Source organism: Dryas octopetala, chromosome 3 (assembly GCF_963921425.1).
Source record: "Dryas octopetala chromosome 3, drDryOcto1.1, whole genome shotgun sequence".
In the NCBI taxonomy this organism is placed as follows: domain Eukaryota; kingdom Viridiplantae; phylum Streptophyta; class Magnoliopsida; order Rosales; family Rosaceae; genus Dryas; species Dryas octopetala.
In genome coordinates, this window is record NC_141368.1 from 20496379 (window position 1) to 20520128 (window position 23750).

The following is a 23750-nucleotide window of genomic DNA, read 5'->3' on the forward strand; positions in this document are numbered from 1 at the left end:
CTATAAATTAAACCATCAGATTGAGATATGATTTTATTTAATGGACAATTCTAATTCAAAGTCTCACATTAAACTGTTTGGCAATTAAAAAAAATATAATCTATATCACGTAAGGCATAATGAAAATAAAAAAGTTGCATGTCTATTTCTCTAAAATAGATCAAAACATAAGAACATTACAACTTAAATAAGAAGTTGCACCTAATTACATTTACATGAACTAATTTCAAACCTCCATCTGCATAGCTTAGTCAATTCAAAAGGAAAAAATTGTTGGGTGTAGAATGCAAGATGTGACTTTGATTCCCAAAACTAGTGCCTTCCATGTAGTATATATATACCTTTGCTTAGTGCCTCCCATGTACCATCCCCGGCCCCTCTACAAAAAAATTAAGCCTTGGACCAAGTCCATTTAATTAGGCCATTTCCATCGACCCTTTTCTTCTCTTGGTACAAAACTTTATGTACCATTAATTTCTCTTCTTTAATTCCCATGCAAATTAATTAAGAGCAATTAATCATTGCCTCTAAGATCAATTTTATTCAGATCCTGACGAAGAATATACTGAGCTCAGGCCCACTGTTCCCATCCGGATTCATCATGTAATATGTCTCCGAGTCCTTGGACCCTATCACACGTTCGAACTGTGCTCGCATGTACATCAACTCACCCTCTGGCAACTCTCCATCGTTAGGTATAACCCCAGCTCCCATGGACACTGCATGCAGCACTTGCATCACACTCAAATCGTCCTCCGTCGCTTCCCTTTTCACTCCATACCCTGATTTCTTCCCATTGCAAAACAACGCCCATATCGGCTCGTCCATGATCTTCGTCTTCTCTGGCCGCTTCTCGCACTCTAGGGCTATTCTAACCAGCCCTAATCCCATGTCCTGGAGAAGCTTTCCTGTGGGTATCCCCAGCTCAAGCACAAGCATGGGAAGGCACCTAGAGTTTTCTTGGATAACAAGGTTAACCCTAGCCTTACGGAACCCGAATAGGGTTCCGGTCATCCGGGTCCCGCCGTGGATGTGCCCGTCCCCGTGCCTACTCCCGTGAATGGAGACGGGTATTTTGCACGACGGCACAGTTAAGATCGGAAACGACCGGAAAGCGGCACGGAAGCGCCGGAAAAGCTTTGCTGATTTTGATGGGTCTTTTTTAGTTGATGGTTGGAGGGAGATTGGTGATGCTGCTTTATTCACCATTGGTGATGACATTGCTTTGAAGGTTTGAGAACGAGTCGAGGACGGTGGCGGTGGCGGTGGCGGTGGCTGCGTTTGCGGTGCCGCCATATGAGAATTTGGTGGTAGCAACGATATGATATGGTTTGATTGTTGGGGCAACGCTTAATTATGACTTTGGTGGTGGTGATGAGAGGGTGTATATGAAGAGCAATTAATTTGTGGTGTGCACGTTGGGAACTGTAGATGAATGAATAATTTAATGGGGAATGAAGGATATGGGAATGTTTTCTTGTTTATAATGGATTATGGTTAGACTTTAATTAGTTCGGTGGTTTAGCTAAAGATAGATAATTAAAGCAAAGCTGTTGTGAGCTTTAGTCTCAACTTGAGGCTTTATTCTTGCCTTGCATACCGGGTGAGATGGCTTGACAGATTTGAGAGTGTTGTTATTCAATGACAAGTGGAAATTTTTGCCACTGAATTAAAGTAGAAGATGTTATAGCTAGCTATTTAATCCAACTCTTTTGCAACCATATGTAACAGAAATCGAAAATGTAAAATTTTGGGTAACAAGGGAGCTAGGCTAGCTACAATACATATAACGTTTAGTGATGAAGAGAAAGAAGTATAGTTTGTCATGTCATATGCGATTTTTAAGTAATGATTTAAATATGGCGAAGAGTTTTGCTTAATTATCCACTGCTGTAATCGATTATCTACTAGTAATTGATTGATATTAGGCTTATTGTGTAAGACTTAAATGTACGTATGAATCAATATAACTAATAGTAAATCTCATATACGTCAATGATTGGCACTAGTATTTATCATAATCATCAATGCAGTAAGTACTTGGCCTTGTTATGTGCCCCAATGTAATAGGATGGGGAGCCCTTTTATTTTTGGAAATTTTAAATCATAATAGGGGAACTTAGAGGTAAAATATAAGTTTAGACAAAAACATAAAATAAATAAGATAAAAGGATAAGGTTACACGTGCAATAGATTTAAAAGTCAGTTTTGTAAAAGGATATAGTTTTTCTTTTATTAATTACTGCAACAGCTTTAAAATTTTGTTTTTTTATTTTTTTGAGTCGGCCCGGGGGAAATTTTGTTTGTTTATCTGTCATTTTACCCTTTTAAATAAGTTTGTATTCTTTATTTCCACAATATTATTCTAACAATAAATGATAAAATAAGTCACTTTACACCCCCTAATGTTAAATCAAGTTATCAACCCACTTAATATTTTGAAATATTAAAAATAGAAGACTCTAAAATTGACAAAACAAAAAATAAAAAGGAAGATGTGACTTCATAAGTTAATTTAAATTTTGTGTTTTATGTTGGTTTATGAATTTTTGGCATGTTTAATTATGTAAGAAAAATACATAAGGTATATCTATAAGTATCATTTAATTTTATGTTTTTTTTTTATAGTAACGTACTGTTGCATAGCTAGTGAGTATAGTTACTGTCCATAGTTATGTTCATCTAATAGTAACTATATTGTAAAACATGAAGAAAGAAAAAAAAAAAAAAAAAACAGCATGCATGCATGGGCTTTGGTTCTGTGAGTGCATAGGTTGATAAAAGTGGATCAGCCTATCACCAGTTTTTTAGAGGTGGGTCGGCCTATTTAACAGACCATTTTTTTTGTGCCTAAAAAAAAACCCTTATTTTAATGAAATGGAATTTATATACAAGTTCAAAACATTACACCAAAAGTATTTCTGACTTTATAATATATCTCTTGGAACACTCAAAGATGTGTCAATTAATAGACTTTTTCTATATATTGAGTATTAAAGAAAGGGAAACCTCATCAAATAACTCTGTTTAATGTAAATTCTACTTTTTTTTAAACATTTCTCTCCAAAATTAACAACAATGACTCTTTGACCACTTTGTGGACCAAAATAACCTCTTAAGTCGATAAATATCGACAAAAAAAATTAACTTTAACAAATACATATAAAAAAGTACGTGAGAGAAGATGAATATGATGAACATAATGAATAAAAAACTGAGATCCACAGTGTGTTCAAAAATGACATGTGAAAAATAAGTCGACAAGAACATGTTGCAGCACCGCAAATGTAAACCCCAAATCGACTAGAACGTCGACTAAGGTTTATATGTGAATTTTCTTTCTGATCCTCTTCATGCATATGCTTAATTTTCTCTAGCCTTTTCTATTTGATTTATGTTATTTTCATGAGAATCAATTTTTCTCATTTATCAATTTTTTATGTTCGTTTTGATCTCCACTGCTGTATGCACATAAAAAACTTGCTTCAAATTGATCTCCATTGACCGGTTAGGCGAGAGAGTCTTCAATGGGGCATGCCCCAGATTTATCCCCGGTTAGGCGCCTCCAAGCTCAATGTAGATGGTTAAGGGAGTTTGGCTTAAGTTTTCTAATGCTAGCTGTAGTGGGGCAGCTCATTTTCTTGACCAATATATATATATATATATATATATATTTTTTTTGGCCAGGATTCTCTCGCCCAATATTAATTCTTTAAGTTGTAGTGTTTTTTCTAGTTGGGTATAGGGCTCACCAAAAAGCCCAAGGCCCGAAGCTCGCTCGGCCCATTAGGCCTGAAGCCCGATTTGGCCTGAAATTTGGGCCGGCCCGACCCGGTCCGAAAGTCTCTTGGGTTGGGCTTGGGCCATCCCTTTGAAGCCCATGGGCCGCCCGAAGCCGGGCCTGTTTAGGCCCGTCCAAAGCTCAATTTGGGAATCATAACATATTTAATAGGTTTTTCGTTTGTTTACTCTAATAAATTATTAATATGCTTATTAAGTTATTATATAATACTATAATGTTAGTAAATAGTAATAGTGTAAACTATGTAATATCATAAATAATAAAGTAATAAACTTTTAAAATTACATACAACATTACAACTATAATAAAACATAAATGTATATACAACTTTTATAATACAACTATAATTAAAGTTATTAAACCACGATCGTCAATTCATTAATTCAACAATCTGAACCGTTCATTTTCTATTTTTATAGTCAAAGATCATCCTTACAAAAAATCGGTTAAATCAGAATTCATTTATCTATTCGATTATCATTAGAAAAACTACAATTGTTCATTAATTTGACCACTGTTACGTCACTTTTACATCTCAAATTAAGCTAATTTTTTGCAAAAATTCTCTTTGAGTGAGGAACTAAAACTTGAACGGTTCAGATCGTTGAAAACATGATCAATATGTGAGCTTCTACATATAAATACACTTGAAGAGTATAATTCTAATAACTTTCCCGTTGAAACCTTGTTGTTTCCATAATTATGAAGACCACAACGTGATTTCAACAATCTGACCCGTTCATTTTCTATGTTCATAAGCAAAGATCATCCGTACAAAAAATCGGCTAAATTGAAATTCATCTACCCATTCGATCATCATTAGAAAAACCACGATCGTTCATTAATTCCACCACCATTATGTCACTTTTACATCTCCGATTGAGCTAATTTTTTGCACGAATTATCTTTGAGTGAGGAACTAAAATTTGAACTGTTCGGATCGTTGACAACACAATTGCATCGTTTGTTTATAAAAATATGTAATAAAATATATAATAAAACATATGTACATTTATGTTTTATTATAGTTGTAATGTTGTATACAATTTTAAAAGTTTATTATTTATGGTATTACACTATTACTAACATAATAGTATTATATAATAATTTAATAAGCATATTAATAATTTATTGAAGTAAACAAACGAAAGAGCTATTAAATATGTTATGATTCACAAACTTGACAAATAAACTAGTTAGCTCAGTTGGTTAAGAGTTAAAGCTTGTTATGTGAGGTCTCATGTTCAAATCACAACATAGCCAAAATCCTTTTTTTTTTTTTTGAAGATATATATGTGTCTAAACAGGCTTTGGGCCCATTTTGGGCCACCGATTCGGGCCTAGCCCGGCCCGGCCCTCCAAGCCCGCAAGCCAAAGCCCGATGGGTAGGCCTTGGGCTTGTGTACTAAAGCCCAAGCCCAGCCCGGCCCTGCCCGAAAGCCCTATTGGGCTTCTATAATTCAAGCCTGAGCTCGGCCCGAACCCGAAAAATCCGGCCCATTGCCGACCCCTAGTTGGGTAGGTAAGGCTTGTTCTTGGCTTCAAGCCCAGCTACTAGCTAATACTAAAACTCCGTAATTTTGCTTCTATGGAACTTTCTCTTGATATGAAAAGAAAAAAGATATTTATTTTATGAAAATGTATGAGTGAGAAGAGAATTTAATTAGTTTTAAGTTTTTAGTATACAAAGTCACTCAATTCCAACATGACAGTATTAATTGATTAATGGGTTAGTATCAAATCATTTGACACGACTAATTGAATATATCAGACTATAGTTGACTTAGTTTATGATATAAATATAAAAGGGAAAATGTTAGCAAAAGGACTATAACTATACCCCTATTTTTAATTGAGAATCCCGTTTTCACTTTACTTCAATCAAAAACTATTATTTTTCAAGTGCTTCAATCAAGGATATTCCGTCAATTCTGTCAAACCTTCCGTTAAAATTGATCACGTGAGGATCACGTGACCATTTTATAAGGGCAAAAAAGTCTTTTCTCATAAAAAAATAAAACTAAATAAATTTAAACAAATTTAAAAACAAAAACAAAAATCCCTCCATCTGCCACCTTCGCCACCCCCTGCACCATGTCGACCCAACATTCCCCTTACCTAGCCCAGCCCCGCCCCGCCCCTCCCCTCCCCTTCCCTCCCCTCCCCTCTCTTCGCTTCTCTTTTCTCTCATATCTCTGCCTTTCTTACAAACCCAGCCCCGGCCCCGTCCCAAAACCCTACCCTGGACAAAGAATTTCAATACAATTTAAGCCCAAACTCAACATAAACGCAACAATAGGGCCCAATTGAGGCAAAACCCGAGCAAACAACCCCTCTCATCCACCACGCGCAGCTCCACCCGTAGTGGCAGTGGGTTCCAAAGTTGGGTTTTCAATTTTAGCAACTTTGGAGCTAATCATACCCAACCAATAGGTAGAGAAGAAAGAGAAGATAAAAAATTATACCTTACCCAACCTAATTCACCGCTTGCTGTTCTAGCTTCGTACAGTCGTCTTCGGTGGTTAGATTAGCAATTGGAGACCACCATTGGAACGAGGATGACGAGAGGAAGCTTCCTTGGGTGGTAGTGGGTCACGACGTTGCCGGGCAGGTCATTCTCTTGCCCAATATTAATTCTTTAAGTTGTAGTGTTTTTTCTAGTTGGGTAGGTGAGGCTCGTTCTTGGCTTCAAGCCCAGCTACTAGATGATACTAAAACTCCGTAATTTTGCTTCTATGGAACTTTGTCTTGATATAAAAAGAAAAAAGATATTTATTTTATGAAAAATGTATGAGTGAGAAGAGAATTTAATTAGTTTTAAGTTTTTAGTATACAAAGTCGCTCAATTCCAACATGACACTATTAATTGATTAATAAAATGGGTTAGTATCAAATCATTTGACACGACTAATTGAATATATCAGACTATAGTTGACTTAGTTTATGATATAAATATAAATGACACCGTACAAATCTGACCCATTAACTTGGATTATCACCCCTACTTAAACTAATGTATCACAAATAAATCTTCAACAAAGTGAGAGTCAGTTAAGGGAAAAAAAATATCAAACAATCAATCAAAGTTCGGGAAATCCCTTCAAGATGTGAGCACGAAACATCAGAAAAGGAATTTTTGCAAGTTTGGTATCGCTCATTCGAATTTTATACATATTGGATTAGAACATATATGCAGCTATAAATTTGTTTGGGCCTAAAAATTGCACCGTACGCAGACGGGCCAGAGTGAAGGAATTTGGGCCGAGTTGATGCTCGGCCTGAAAGGTGAAGGAGGTTAAAAATGGGCCGTGACCATGAATGAAATCCATAGTTTGAAGCCCAATCAAATAAGAGCCGGATTCAAGAAGGCCAAGCAACCGAAATTGGGAAGATCAAGAGTCATAACTCTTAATGATTCTTACCTATTACGACCTTTCAAGAGATCAGGACTCTTGGTTTCCAAGGCACCCATTAGGGTTTTATGACTATAAATAGGAGCCCTTCTGCTTCCACAAAGGCATCCAAATCCCCCAAGAAAAATTCCCAGAAATCAAAAGCAAAGCACTGTATTTTCAATTCATAGGTAGTTATTATGTTTTTTTATTCTAGGCAAGTTCTTGAGAAAATCTCATGCTTTCTCTCAAGAACTTAGGATAAAAACTCTTATGTTCTTTGGTTTTTGCTAGTTTTAAAATGAGTATGTTACTTTCATTTGCATATTTTAGTTTAGATTCAATTTCTTGCTATTTAATTATTGCATAAGTAGGTTTATTGCTTTCTTAGTTTAAAATAGTTTAGATTATGCGTTTTACAGTTCATACTCGTATTACTACTATCAATACCGAAGAGCATTTTAGTTTTGATTTTGTTTTTACTGTTACTTGTTATCTACTTGATCCCGAATTCATACCAGTCACTCGCACTCGCACTTTCATGTTTACACATCGCATCACCGGCCATCACTAGACCTGGCAAACGGGTCGTGTTTTACGGGTTTGGGTTAAACCTAACACTACCCGTTAGTGTTAATGGGTGACCCAACACGACCCATTAACTTTCGGGTAGCAAAAACCTCAACCCAAACACGACCCGAAAAATAACGGATAAACACGGCACGACCCGTTTTACCAATCAAGAAAAAAAAAAAACTAAACAACCAACTGTTACAGTTCTACCCCAAAGTCCAAACACACGCACACCCCTCCTTTCTTCTTCTCTTTTTTCTTTCTTTTTCTTTTTCTGCTTTTTCTTTCTTTTTCTTCTTCTTACAAATACATATAGAAAAAATCTGCCCCAAATTCAAACACACGCACACCCCTCCTTTCTTCTTCTTCTTTTTCTTTCTTTTTTTGCTTTTCCTTTTACTTTCTTTTTCTTCTTCCTGCAACCCAAGCCCCTTACGATCTACAATCTCCAAACCTAGTAACCCATTCCAACTTTTCTTCTTTCTTTTTCTTCTTCCTAGTTCCTGCAAATACATACAGAAAATTAAAAATAAAAATAAAAAAGCCAAGAAACACCAGAGGGAGGTCTCGCCTCTGTGTGTGTGTGTGTGTGTGTGAGAGAGAGAGAGAGAGAGAGAGAGAGAGAGAGTGTGTGTGTGTGTGTGTGTGTGTGAGTGAGTCAGGGGGGCGGGTGATTGCTGTGATTTTGGTTAGGAAGTTTAGGACTGTGTTTGCTAATTATATACAATTACTTAAATGCCCTTATTTTATCGGGTCTAACGGGTTTCACGGGTTGGCACCGACACGACCCGTTATCTTAACGAGTTGTTATCGGGTCAACATGATTTTGACACGACTCAATAACCTTCAACCCAAACCCGCGAATTTACGGGTTGTGTTAACGGGTTGGGTGATGTTTTCACCCGATAATGTGTATTTACCCTAAGTCCTTGCAGCCAAGGCAGTTGAGCCTTTGCGACTGAGAGGTCTCGATCCACGGTCATTTGACCGGAAGTTAGATTTACGCATCATCATCTTTGTACTCGGCCTCTCGGCCGTGTGCTGGCACGCCCCAAACGCAAAATAGAAGGACGTGGTTTCCTTGATCTACGTCTTAGTTGACACGTGGCCGGAGGGAAAATTAAGGAAAACAAAATTCTAATTCTTAATTTGCAAATATTTGGCACTAGGGAGAGGAGAAAAGTGTTACAAATCTTACCTTGCAGCTAAACAGTTTTAGGTCTGTTGACTTTAGTACCAAATTGCAATGTTTTTTTCATTTTAACTACCAAAATGTTTATGTCATTTCACTTTAGATACTAAATTTCAATTAGGTATCAACTTTAAAAAATATGGTTATATAGAGCTGTGATTGTCTAACAGTTATATATAACTTTTTTATTGATTTGTTGTTTTTTCAATATTTGCAAGACTTAAACTTTAATGTTTGGTCTTTGAGTTATAGGATTTCATCCTCCAAGACAAAATCAAAAACATTAAACCCTTATAAATTTTGAATTTTTATGAATTTAAAACAGTCACAACTATATAGCAAACTGATTTGTGACCTAATCCAAAATGTCTTGCTCTAGGTTAGTATCTAAACTAAAAACAAATTAATGTCTTGCTACTTTGCTGAAAAACTATTGATATTTGATATTTAATCCTAAATAGTTTCTAGCTAGTTTTGTGGTATTATTTTTTTAATAAATTACTCATAAACTCAATTTTTGAAACATTTTTAACTGGAAACCCAACCAAATAAAAAATTAAGTTTCAACCCAATATGTTCTCGTACACCCGCAAAGGCTGAAAAAATACACTACTGAACACTCGTCAAGGTATTTAGGGTTCGACGCTCGGTACATGTAGATGCATCTGCATCTGCATTTGCAAGTGCTTGCAAATGCATCCTTTTTTGCTTCCGAATTCATCGTTTTTGCTTCCAAATTCATCGTTTTTGCTTACAGATGCAGGATTTAGGTTGCAGATGCAAGGTTTAGGTTATAGGTGTGGGTTGCATTTGCAACCGCCGAGCGCTTGGCAATGCCCACTCAACGCTCGGTAGATACTTTTCCAAGCACTCTGTAGACAGTTTGGGCTACAACTTAATTTTTTGGGCGATTGGGATTTCGGTTAATTTTTTTTTTTCTCATTTTAGCTTTCTAATTAAAGCACTTTTTTTTTTTTTCTTTTTTTTTCTAATGTTGGATAAATCTCAAATTTATATCCTCCTTTCTTAAATGAAATCAATAAATAAATGGCTTATTAACTAGTTTGCCCCCTGAAAGTAACTTCAATTCTTACTTTACCCCCTAAGGTTTATTTTGTATCACATTACCCCCTGAAACTAATTCTCCTGTATTACTTTGTCTACTTCTTATTTTTACAAACTTTAGAAATTAATTAAAAATAGCCCTGGACTCAGAAAAATACACGAAAAATTACTACAGACTCGTCTTGACTAGTTCTAATTTACTATGGGGTCAAATTACCAATTTGCTCTATGAGAGTTTCAAGAAAATTTGGGAAGTCCAAATTTATTTCTAGAAAATTAAAATAAATTTCCCTCTATAAAAATTCTAAAATTTCTAAAAAGTCTATGATGAATTCTCAAAAATATTTTGAAAATTACCAAAAACCTGATTTAAAGAATTCTTCCGAGACTATACAGAAATTCTAGAATTTATTTTATAGTGGAAAATTTATTTTCCTTTAAGACTAAGAGGTCTTTTGGATAGCAAGTGTTCATAAGAAAGGTAGTGTTATTGTTTAGAAGACCAACGATGCAAACCTCATATTTTTTGGAGTTCGGGAGATTATCCTGTGAATTTCCAAAAAGTTTAAAGTATTTTAGTTTTTTGGAAATACTCGGCTGTAAAATTGGTAATTTGACCCATAATAAATTAGTACTAATCAAGACGAGTCTGTAAGAATTTTTCGTGTATTTTTTTGAATCAGGAGCTATTTTTAATTAGTTTTTAAAATTTATAAAAATAAAAAATGAGCAAAGTGATATACGAGAATTAATTTTAAGGGATAATATAATATAAAATAAATCTTAAAAGATGAAGTGAGAATTGAAGTTAATTTCAGGAGTGAAATAGTAAATAAGTCTAAATAAATATATGGCTTTGCAGATGGGGTTAACTCTTAACCTGGTAAATTATCCATGAGAAAAAGTAAAACCATTATTTCATCACTATAAATTTGGCAGGCCCAAGATACTACTAGTCTACAACTAGGTCAATATGCAAAATAAATTTAATAAGCACTAGTAAAATAAATAGTCAAATCAAATGGCAATGTCTTTTCTAACTAAATACAACATAAAAAGAAGTTGGTGTCGATGTCTAATTTCAAGTTGTAAAAAAATTTTAAATGCGACTTCCATAAGTATTACAATCAGCCGTCCACTCCACTCCAGTTGACTTTTGATCTTGACAATATAGACATATTTTTCTTATTTCCTTTTCCATTTAGCCAATTAGCCCTTTACTTAATTTAATATATAGGGTTCAATGAACATATATAAAGTGTCTTACTCCATTCCACATCACATCGTGCACTGAAAAATCAAAGTCAGCTACAGCTAGCTCCAGTACAAGTACTCCTACTTAATGGGATCATAGTGTCCTGAAAAGGAAACTTCAGAGATAAACGGTTTGCTATCAACAAAAAAAATAAAAAAATGAACGGTTTGACCGCATTTTGGAATGGGCCCAAATTAAAGAGAATGTTGTACCCATTTCTTAAGAATTTTTAAGAATATATATCCAAGGAGTAAAATTTCAGTTTCGAAGAAATTTTCGATGGAAATTTCGACAGAAATTTTTGAAGAAATTTCAATTAAAATTTCAATTTCGACAAAATTAGACAAAAACGACGAAAATTATTATTAAAATACGAAAATTTTGAATGAAATTTGACAATATGCTTATTTAACATATTATCTACTACATTGATAAAAAACATTAAAGAAACCAAATTATATAGTAGGTTTCATGTGATATAAGGTGAATATAATGCGCGCTGAAGACAAATACTGTTAAAAAAATAGGTCACTAATTAATAATTACATAATAAAATTACACGAATAAATCACCAATGTGGCAACGGAAAGTAGCAAGTTTACTCAAAGGGACTTGGAAATGGTCTTCAATAGTTAAATTAAGTCGAATTGGGTTAAAATAGAACCAATCCGATGGCAGCAGCGGCGACAACTGTTTTTTTTCTTAAAGGGCTAATTGGCTAAATGGTGGGGATAAATTTATGTTCACCTAAAATTTCAATACAAATTATCAAAATTGGAAAACCAAAACATTAAGGAAATGAAACTTAGGGGATAAATTTCTTTTTCATAATTTATGTTTACAAGTTACAACTAAACGAAACACCAAAATGACCAGATCAAACCCCAAATAAAATCTCAAACCTTTTTTTTTCTTTCCAATTGCCTAAAGACTCTCAATCTCAATCTACCTTAAAAATAAATAAAAAAAAAAAATTCTTTCCTTTTTTCTCTTTTTTTTCCTTTTTTTTTTTTTTTTCTTTTCTCTTCTTTTTTTTTTCTTTCCTTTTCTTTTCTTTTTTTTCTTTTCTTTTTTTTTTCTTTTTTTTCTTTTCTCTTCTTTTTTTTTTTTTTTTTTTTTTCCCCTTTTCCTCTTCTTCCCCCGTGACCTTCCTCCTTTTTTCTTTCCTTTTCCTCTTCTTCCCCCAGTGCCCAGACGCCCACTCTTCCACTCTTCCACTCTTCCTTTCCTTCTCCCTCCTTGCCCAGACGCCCAGTGATCTGCGCCCACCTCCCGCGACCAAAACCCACTCCTTGCACCGCCCGCGCCTGCGGCTTGCCTCCTCCCTCCTTCCCCAGCCAGCCCGCTCGCCTCATCCCTCCTTCCTCAGCCAGCCTTGCGCCGTCGCTCGCCTCCTCCCCCACCTCGTCACCGGCAAAAAGCACAACGAGATCGTCCTCAAGCTCGATCCCAACAGCCAGATCATCGAAGACGACTTTCTCGGCGCCAAGGTGATGTGGACGACCGAAGGGCAGAAACAGTCGCGAAATTTCGCCGACATTTTACAAAATTGCACGTGAAACTACTTCGAAATTTCGGCCGAAAAGTTAACGAAAATTAACGGATATGGTATAAAATTTCGGGACCCCCAAAAAACCAAAAATTTTGCCGAAATTTCGCCGAAATTTTCGAAATTTCACTCCTTGTATATATCACATTAAGAAATAGTATATAATATAAATATATATATATTTTGGATCTCTTCGGCCACTTATTGTCAAAGATGCAACCAGGACTTTATCTTACCATCCAAGCAGAAAACATGGAGTAGTACCAAGGAATAAAATTTCGGGTTTCGATGAAATTTTGATGGAAATTTCGAAGATTTTTAAATTTCGACAAAAACGACGAAAATTATTATCAAAATACGAAAATTTTGAATGAAACTTTACCATATGTTTATTTAACATATTATCTACTACATTGATAAAAAACATTGAAAAACCAAATTATATGGTAGGTTTCATGTGATATGTGATGAATATAATGCACGATGGAGGCAAATACTGTTAAAAAAATGCTTCACTAATTAATAATTACTTCAATAACACCTCAATTTTATTTTTACTATAATATTGCCACATGAATTACAAAAGTAATCAATACCACATAGAGTTTTTAGGAGGTTCAAAATTTTCGCTGTCTTCAGTATCATCATGTCCAGAGTAGGTGTAATGCGAAGAATAATCATCCCAAGATACTTCTCCAGCATAATTTTGCATGTAATTGCCAACATGCCAACCATATGGATCAAGAACCTGTTGTGGTTGAATTTGCCCATAAGCATACTCATTTGAAGAGTTTGTCTCTTGTTGTGCCAATGAGTTATTATCAGACTCAACCAAGTAAGGCAGATGTGGTGGGTAGAATATTGGAGGGTTTTGCCCATAATTGTAATTGTCACTTCCTACCCCCATAGAGCCAACAGTGGTGGATAATGAATCCTCTTCTTCTTGTGCCAAACTCTCATGACCTCTTTGTCTGCGACTATAGTTTTTTCCTATGACACCAATTCCTGGTCCGGCACGCCTACTGCCATGATCCTCATCTTGTGTTGCACGTGTGTAGTTTGCTTCGATAGAAAATGGGCTCATATACTCTTGAGAATGTCCAGTGACATCTTCATTTCCACCACCACCACCACCACTACCTCTACCTCCACTGTTGGTAGGAGTGCCCGATCTTGTTCTAGAGTTGCTTGATCGAGAAGGATTAGTGGGAACTGGCTCAGTACGATGTGTCGACCTTGGTTGCATAAGTTCATTGAAACTTGCAGTAGGGCTCACCTCCTCATTTAGAACTCTGTCCACATTGATACCTTCCTGACGTGCTTGAGCTGCAATATTAGGGTCTGGATTGCCTGCATCATCATCTAAATAGAGGGACCTAATCCACTGATAAAGCTGGTTTTCCTCTACATCATCATCCCCTATAGCAGCATCATATATATCCAGCGGATCATATTCGTCGACGCGATCCTCCTCTGTTTTCTTGTCTAGAAGTGTAAGTCTCATATTATAGTAGCAATACACCATCTTTTCTAACATACTATATGAGAGCCTGTTTCGTTGTTTGGTGTGTATGAGTGCGAAAGTGCTCCAGTTTCTTTCACAAGCTGATGATGATGCCATTTGTGATATAACTTTGATGACTAACTTCCTCACAGTTGACGCATCACTCCCATACATGATCCACCATTCACCTGAAATGAAAAATTTGTTTGTGTAAGTGTAACTATAAAAATAAATAATTAAGTTAATCTAACTAATACAAGTACAATGTATACTCACTAGGAGGCATTCGTGATCTAGCGGCCTTTGCAGCTCGCTCTCCGAACATTTTCCGGGCATCTCTAAAATTTGTTAACTAGATACAAATACAATACAAATTATACAATATCAATCAAATATATAATTTAAGACAATCAAATTCTATAAAGTATTAATATTTTTCGTAAGGATTCTTATGGACCTTATGGCAAATTATTTTTACCTCATTTCCAAATTGGCCAACTTATGGTGAATAGGGATCCAATTTGGAGAATACGTTATGCACAGCCCGAATAAGTTCACCATCATCTCCAACGCCAGGTCTATATTGATAGCGAGGATTCAAATAATAGACTGCAATCATGCATCAAGTAAATATAGAAATACATAATTAGTAATTTAGTTCATTAATTGAAAGCTAAATCAATTAAAAAAATGCAGAACCAAAATAACAAATAAATTATTGGGTTACCTGCTGCGTGCAAATCGTGTTGTAATGTTTTAAACCATCGATCGTTGATGATTTTTATTACCCACCGTGCACCCTGTTTTTTTTCTAGCTCTTCCTTCACGACACGCATCAACTCATAAATTGATCCCATTGTAGGATACACTTCTGTGTCGACAATACGTAAAACTACGTAGATAGGTTCAAACAGACCGCACACCTTATGCACCTGTTGCCAAAAAGAGTGATCAATAACTATATTTTCAACCGTGATGCCTGCATCAGAACGCCGAAAATTGCTACGACCCCAATCATCACTGGTGAACAATTGCTTCAGCCCCATCATCTTACCATACAAACTATTCAATGCAATATAGTTTGTAGCAAATCGGGTGGCACCAGGACGAACAATATCTCCCTTCGTGATCTCTCGCATCTTTACCAACAACCAGTTATGGTTGTAATATAATTCGTGATCATTCTGGCTTTTTTAATCACATTAGCAACCTGCTCTTTCTTCCCCATCTCTTCAAACAGTAGATCAATGCAATGTATTGCACACAACGTCCAGTACACATTGTATTTGTTCATTAACTTCTTACCTGCTTTGACAAATGCGGAACCATTGTCGGTCACAACTTGAACAACATTCTTCTCTCCAACCTCCGTGATTACATCATTCAGTAGCCCATAAATATATTTATGATCCTTTATGCAATCTGAAGAATCAACGGACTTAAGGAATACCGACTTCCCTCTTGAGTAGGCCATGAAGTTTATGATAGACAGTTTGGTTGGACCTGTCCAACCATCGCACATGATTGTGCAACCATAAGTTGCCCAATCAGTCTTCAATTTGTTAACATGCTCTTACATTTCTTGAAACTCCTGGTCCAAAAATCCGGTGCGTATCTAATAGGGTGTTGGAGGTTCCACTCTTACTCCTGCCTGTTGACATCCTATCACCAAATTTTTGAAATGATGAGATGCTGCTTTTGAAGGAGGAACATTTTCATATATGAAGAACTCACTACAAGAATATTGTCAATAGATATCACCCATTTTATATCAGATTTGAATATGACTGATATTGTAAAAATTATAATATCAGATAATTTTTTAGCTGATTTCTAAACTCTATTAGATATCACATGATTTTTTTCAACTGATATATAATATTTTCATTTTTCTAAGAACTTATAAAGATATCAGTATAAATTATTAACTGATATCTTAACACAACACTTATAATTTTTTATCCTAACACTCAAACTCACTGATATCTAATGTGTTTTTTCTGACTTAAATTTTTTTGTCCTACTCCCAAGTCCCAACACTTAGACATATACAGATATACTAAAAATAAAAAACCTAGGTCTATCTCTTAGCTCACTTCTCTGTCTCTCTCTCTGTCGCCGTCACCTCCTCTTCCTCCCCCTTCTCCCTCTGGTCTCCGTCTCCTCCAACACCCAGCCAAGGACCCGATTCGAACCCTAGATGTGTCAAACCCATTTCCAGCGATCCATCGTTTCTGGTGGCAACAAGGTCTCGCGCCAGGTTCAACCTTCTCTCCTCGGTGCGCTGAACCTCCCAACCTACTCTTCAATCTCTCAGATCTACTCCCTCTGATCCGCCGTTCACCAAGGTCTTTGGGGTTTTACATAAAAGTTTGGAGTTTCATTTCATTTTTCTCCAGCAATTGAGCGACCCACTGCCCTACCATCGGAGCCACCACCATTTTTGGTGATAATTTTATTTCTCAGTTTTTTTATTTACTGATAGTTTTTATTTTAGTTTTCTGTGTAGTTTTGGGTAAGTATGTTGGTATAATTTTTTGGGGTTAGGGTTTGGATTTCAGAGTCTTAAACAGAGAGATTCAATTTGGTTTGATTGTTTGATTTGGCCCATTTACTGAGATCTTCATTGAGTCATCGACCCTCAGCCTCCACCTCTTTTAGTTCAAGCCCAGACCCGCCACACCTTTCCTATCTCATTGGGTAAAGGCTTTTGAGAAGTTCTTTTATCAAGTCTTTAATTTTTTATTGATCAATTTTTTTTATTGATTAAGTTTTCAATTTGTTAGGTTTGGTTGAGGTCTACCCCTATTTGTTCATTCAATGAACCCAATGGATCGATTGTTCATTACAAAATTAGGTGTAACTATGTAAGAAGTGATTCATTTGTGTGATAGTGTTAAGCAGATAAGAATGTCCAGTGCTTTTTTTTTTCTTTCCTAACGATTGGCTTGCTATTTACTTTGCCCAGGTTCATATTATTTTACTCTTGAAATTTTTCTCTGCTTTTAGCTTTACCTATTAAGAAAATGTTCTACTTATTCATGTTCTACATCTTTTTGCTCTTAAAGGGACTGTTCGTACCTATGGAAATTTGGAGATTAGCAAAATAATATGGTATGGGAGCCTTTTTACATGTGGTGAGTTATTACCAGTTATAATATTAATAGTCTTCAACTTAATTGTTCTAATTTATTAATTGTCTGTTTAAATATGGTGGCATGAAATGTAACAAATATAATTTTAGATCCAATGTTTATATTTGTTTTCCGGCGAGGTGTCAATTGCACAGGTTCTATCTCAGTAAGTTTAATTTAACTGCTGCTCCAATAATTCTGCTTGTTATTTGTCCTCTCTTGTGTGATTTTCTGTAATGCTCTACATTGTGTGGCAGCATGCCTCATTTTGTTAAAATTGTCATTGTAAGTGCTTAATATCGATCATACTCTTGTGGAGATTAATGGCTCAGGTTGATCTCAAACATCTCCAATTTGGTCGATTTCTAAAAAATGGTGAGAACTTTATGAGGCAATGGTGACTCTTGCAGTTATATACAATCTAGACTTCACTTTTGTTTTGAGGATCAATACTCTTTTACCCTTACTTTTAGTGAGCAGCTACATTTGGAAAGCTTAAAAAAGGTGAAATTACTGTAAACATTATCTAGGAGACCCAAAGAGTGAAGATACCAGCTAGTCAGCAGTCGCCATTGGACATGTGAGTAAACTCAGATGAAGTATTTGATAACATGATTGAAATAGCAAGTTCATTGGACGTTTACATGTATAGTCAAGTTCTTCGAAAGGTATGTGGGTTTCCCTGCATTCTCTGTCTTCCATCCTTCTCTGTCTTCCAATTCTGTTCATTTAGGGTTTCAAATTTATTTGGTGTACTTTGATTTTAAGCTTTTAATTTTTTTAATTTTTAAGAATTTCCCACATCAATTTTGGGTCTGAATGTGGTTATGGCTGGGTTTTGGGATGGGTCTGTGGCTTAGAGCAGTTTTGTGTTTGATTTTGTGGTGGATTTGGATTCCACTGATTTTCTGTTTAGTACACTTGCTGAGTTTTAGGACTAATGAAATACAAACTGTTTTTCGAAAAATAGATCAAGCTTCAGAGAGCGAGAGAGAGAGAGGCAATGGAGGTGGAACTGAAGGAGATGCTTAACAACCTCGAATCTCTGAAGCAATCGCTAACTGATCCATCTCTTCGTGCTCCAATCGATAAGGTAATTTCTCAATTTTGAGTCATTTGGATCCAAAGCCGAAATTGAGCTTTAGTCTTGGAGTGTTCTTGTTTTGATCGGACTGCTTGATTTTGGCCTGACATGGATCAATTTCAGATTTAATTGTTAATCATTCATTTGAAATTAAACATTCTAATTAAACAACTGTTTAGCTGTTTAATCAGATATAAATAGTTGAGATGCACAGTGGTGAGATTTCATCTTTTCAGTTGTATATATATGTATATGTATGTGTTTATTTATCTATGTATGTATGGACGTTTACATGTATAGTCAAGCATACTCACATTTGTTAGACATGCAAACTTTGTTTTGCATGATTTGCATTTCATTTTTAATCATAGTGGAAAATCATTGTGGTATCCAATCAATTTTGTCTGCCTAGTGCATATTTATATAAAATAGGAATGTAAAGTCAAAGATATTCTCCCTCAATTCTTTTTTCTCTGTCTTTCATTATAATTTAGACACTTTTGTTGCATGGTTACTTGGTCCATCTGCATATTCATTATTTTTCCTCGCATTTATTATATATCACTCCAAATATCCATTATTATTTATCAATTTATGTGTGTGTCTCGAGGGGTGCATCAAACGGCAAGTTTAATTGGCAAAGAGAAGGTGGAAATTAATAAAGCCATCGGTAATTGGTTGATTTGCAGATTATATTCTTTCAATAATTGGTTGATTAGGTGTTCAATATGTGTTTTGAGTTGATTTGCAGATTATAATCTGCAACGATTATGAAGATGGCTTGTTCGTGGTCTAGTAAGTCATATTATTTTCTTACTTATATGTGTACACATGGGATGTAAAATTAATTTCTTTTCTGGGTTGTGGTTGTGATAATGGGAATTGGTTGTTGATCTCTTTCCTGATTTGAATTGGATTTTTATTTGAGGTGAGAGAATTAGTTCTATTGAATTCTGCCATTTGGCTTTGTTTTGTTTGGTTTTTATTCTTATGCAAGAATTGTGAAGTTGGTTTGTAGCTTATGTTGGTGTATGGGTTGGGTTGTCTTGATTGTTGTTTTGCAGGTCAGGCTGACTGAATTAAGAGTCCAACTGCCTTTGTGCGAAGACACACCTAATGTTGTCCATGAATTAAAAATAGCAAGTAACATTCTTGACCCAAATCTATTGCTTCTTATTTTTCTATTATGCAGTCCCTTAGACTTTATGTTACACCATATTAAATATGCTTTTATAGTTCATTGTGTAACCTAATTATATTTTACCAATAGTGTGTGCTAGTTTCAAGATTACTTATTCCATATTTGCGTTTCTACTTAAATGCTTGCCTCTACTGAGACATACTAAGATACTGAAGTTATGGATGGAAGAATTTACTTCCCTCTACTTGTTGTTTTAATTTTCTATTTCTATTTGAGACTGTTCTAGGTTATATAAGCATCAAAAGGGTTTTTTGGTCATTTTAATCAAAGGCACATAAGGGTTTTAAGTAACTATATGTGGAAGTTGTTTACCTTTCCTTCGTATTGTGAGAGTTTTGAGTTACTTGGCTAATAATTTGGCATTGTAGCTTCTCACTACCATAAATACTTTTAATTTCCAGTTGCTTGTAGTTGTTTTGAGTTAAATCTTGGCCTTTGGGCTGTATCTAAGTAGCTTATCAAGAAATTTGGGACTTAATTGGTTTTAAGTCATTTTTTTTATGAGTGCTATGCCTTTACACAAGTTCTGATGGTAATAGAAAATGTTTTAAGTATTAATCTTTGAGAAGATTACGTGAGAGTTTTGTATGACTAGTAAAGATAACAGTATAAACTACCTTCCTATTAAACTGAAAACATGAAGAAAGAAATGAGTTACTTAGGTGGCCTACTATAGTACTTTAATACTTGTTTCCTCACCTCATTCTGCTTCTTTTTTTTTAAATACTTTGAGTTTCATGGTAAATTGTATAAAAAAAATAACATAATTTTTGTTCATTTATTTCTTATCTAGTTATTACTGAATATGAAGCCATTTCTAAATGTACCTGCCATTCCATTTGGTCTTGCTTGTCTATGATTTTATAATGTTTATAAATGGCTTAGTAACTTTGCTAAAGCTTCAAGAATTGGGTATGTTAAAGTTGTAGATGAGTATCATAGTTCATATATTTTCTTGGTTGTGTTGTAAACAACTCTTGATATTTTTAACCTTGTCAAAACCTTAATATATATATATTCATCACTATCAACTTTTTTATTTTTTATGTACAACATTGGATATAGATTCTTTCCTTGTGTGTATTGTTGTGATTTTGTTTTAAATCTTGGACCATTTGTTCAGTATATTAGCCAATAATATTAAAGACCATTGCATTATGCTTTTGCAGGTCTAGTGTTCATGAGAAGAGCTTATGTATATTTAGTCTCAATCAACACAACTTTAAGATGTGAATGATTCTACTCTACTAGCTAGATGAAGTTGTCATCTTTTGTATCTTCAAATTAGTACCATCAGTCATACCTTAGTAATTCTTTATGTATTTCCTTAACTATAGAACTACTTGTTGGATATTATATTGTAATCCCTTTTTGGGTACTTTGAATGTTATTGGTGCTTAAAATATGAAATATATGGGAATGAAAGATTTTATACTTGCACAAATTTCAGGCCATTTCAAATTACAGGCACAATTGTATATTTAATTCATTGATATCCTTTTTAGGTGAAAAAAAAAAACTAATATATATCATACATTCCAAATCTTTTTTTAAAACTTGAAATAATAAACAATATCAGTTTTGGTCTAAAAACTAAAATGTTATGTCATTTTGATATCAGATTCTCTCTCAGACCTGATATATAAACAATATTTATATATCAAAGTATGTTCCATACCTGATATTGATATCGAGATTACATATCAGATTTTATCATATACCTGATATTGATATCAAGATTTTAAATCATATTCTACCTCAAACCTGATATTGATATCATGGTTTTATATCATATTCTACCTCAAATACGATATGTATTGATCAGAATTATTGATATTCGGATTTTATAGATATCAGAAATAATATCAAAAATGATATATAAACAATGTTTACATATCAGTTTAAAACTGATATCTAAAATGTGAACATTAGATATCACGACGCGCTATATCAGACGGCTACCTAAATAGATATCAGTCCACGACTGATATCTATCGACGTTTTTGTTGTAGTGACTTGCTGATCAAGCGTTGCATCCCATCTTTGATTGACCCTCCGGAAAAGAGATTTTTAACACTCTTTTGGCGTGCTTGAGCTGCCTTGTACAAGCTTGGTGCTACTGGAGGTGTTGGTCGTGATTCTCTCATGCTTGATGTTCTTTGCATCTGTGCACCATTACTAGACCCAGAACCTTGTCCCCTATTTGGGACTTTATGTAAGTGTTCCCTCTCCCATTCTGCTGCTCTAGAGGCTCGAAGTGCAGCTCGAAATTCTCTTCGCTCTTGAGGCCCCATATCATCATTATGATCTTCATCATCATGATCCTCATCATCATCATTCATCTCAATCTGACCTTGTCCTCGAAGCTCTTCTCTGAGCTCTTCCATCCTTTGTATTTTTTTGCTTTTTTGGTGTTGTTTGTGTTGCATCCCTGCAATGATGAATTGTCTCACTTATGGTGGGACACTATTGCATCGTTGCATATTGTGTCCAGGATCCAAACCACTAAGGTGGTATTTCAATCGTGTCACACCAGCACCCTTCATTACAAGGCCACAATATTTGTATATTGAACCTTGTCTGCTACCCTGTAGTGGATCGGCATGATCCCAAGCTGGATCACGTGATCTCCCTCCACTGGCCATTGAATTCTAAATTTCTAATAACAAAAAGACATATACAGTAACACAAGAACAATAACAATTAATATGAGAGTTAAATTCTATATTAATATCATATTAGTATATCACCAAGAAATTAATATCATATTAGTTATTAACTTATTACTAATTAGTAATTTCATATCATATTAATATTACCAATTGACAAATCCATATTACTAATTTGTAATTTCATATCATATCATCAATTTCATTTCCATATTACTAATTTCATATTAATTTCACTAATTCTAAATTACCAATTCAGCAATTCCATACATGATACATATTAGATACTATTAACAAATCATACAAATTCCATATTAATTATTAACAAATCATACCAATTCCAATTCCATATCATATCACCACTTTCAACTTCCATATCAATATTTATATATCATACAAATTACACAAATCATACAAATCAAAATCAACCTAAAATTATACAATCAATTCCAAAATTATACGATTGAAGATTCAAAATTAACCCAAAATTATACAAATTATACAAATCAAAATCAACCCAAAATTATACAATTAATTCCAAATCTATATAAATCAACCCAAGATGCCAAGATCAATATAATTTACAAGTAAACCCAAAATATGTTATTGATTAATTTGATCTTAGATAATATATTAATAGGTGATAATAATTTATCTTACAAAATTTTAACTGTAAAATTGTAAATCCAATCCATTAGGAATTTAGGAGTTTATGACTATAACTTACAAAGTTACAACTTACAATTGATCTTCTAATATCAGTATATCACTGATTCACTGTCAAGAAAAAAGAGAGGTCGAGGCTTCGAGGTCTGTTAAGAGAGAAAGGCCGAAGGCTTCGAGGTGGTCGGAGGCTTCGCGGTGGCCGAAGGCTTCGAGGTGGCCGGATCGGAGGCTCGAGGTGGCTGGATGCTTCGAGGTGGCCGGAGTTGGTAAGAACTGAGAAGACAAAGAAGTCCGATCCGAGAGAGAAGACAGGACATAGAAGTCCGATTCGAGAGAGAAGAGAGAGAGAGAGATGAGTCCAGCAAGCAAAGGAGAAGACGGAGGAGAGAGGAGAGAGCGGCGCTGCAGATCGAGAAGCCGTGAGTCGCGTGACTGCGTGAGGTGAGGCGTGAGGGTTAGCTGGGTAAGTTAGAGAAATTTCGACGAAATTCATCTCAGATTCAAAAAAAAAAAGTGGCTGTTAGGGTGTCCGAAATTTCGAATATTTCGTTGAAATATTCCGAAATTTTGTCGAATGTGTGTTAAAATTTTGGAACCCCTTAAAATCAAAATTTTCGACGAAATTTCGCCGAAAATTTCGAAATTTAAACCCTTGAGTAGTAAG

At 35.0% G+C, this 23750-nt stretch overlaps 1 protein-coding gene and 1 pseudogene across 1 annotated transcript; both read right to left on the reverse strand.

Moving 5' to 3' along the window:
• Positions 1-543: 543 nt before the first annotated feature.
• Positions 544-1296, reverse strand: LOC147291700 (MIZU-KUSSEI-like protein (Protein of unknown function, DUF617)). Its single transcript, XM_086238456.1, has one exon. It carries the CDS (start codon positions 1294-1296, stop codon positions 544-546), a length of 753 nt encoding a protein of 250 aa, XP_086094582.1.
• Positions 1297-12022: 10726 nt separating this feature from the next.
• Positions 12023-22396, reverse strand: LOC147291701 (uncharacterized; annotated as a pseudogene).
• Between the last annotated feature and the right edge of the window lie 1354 nt (positions 22397-23750).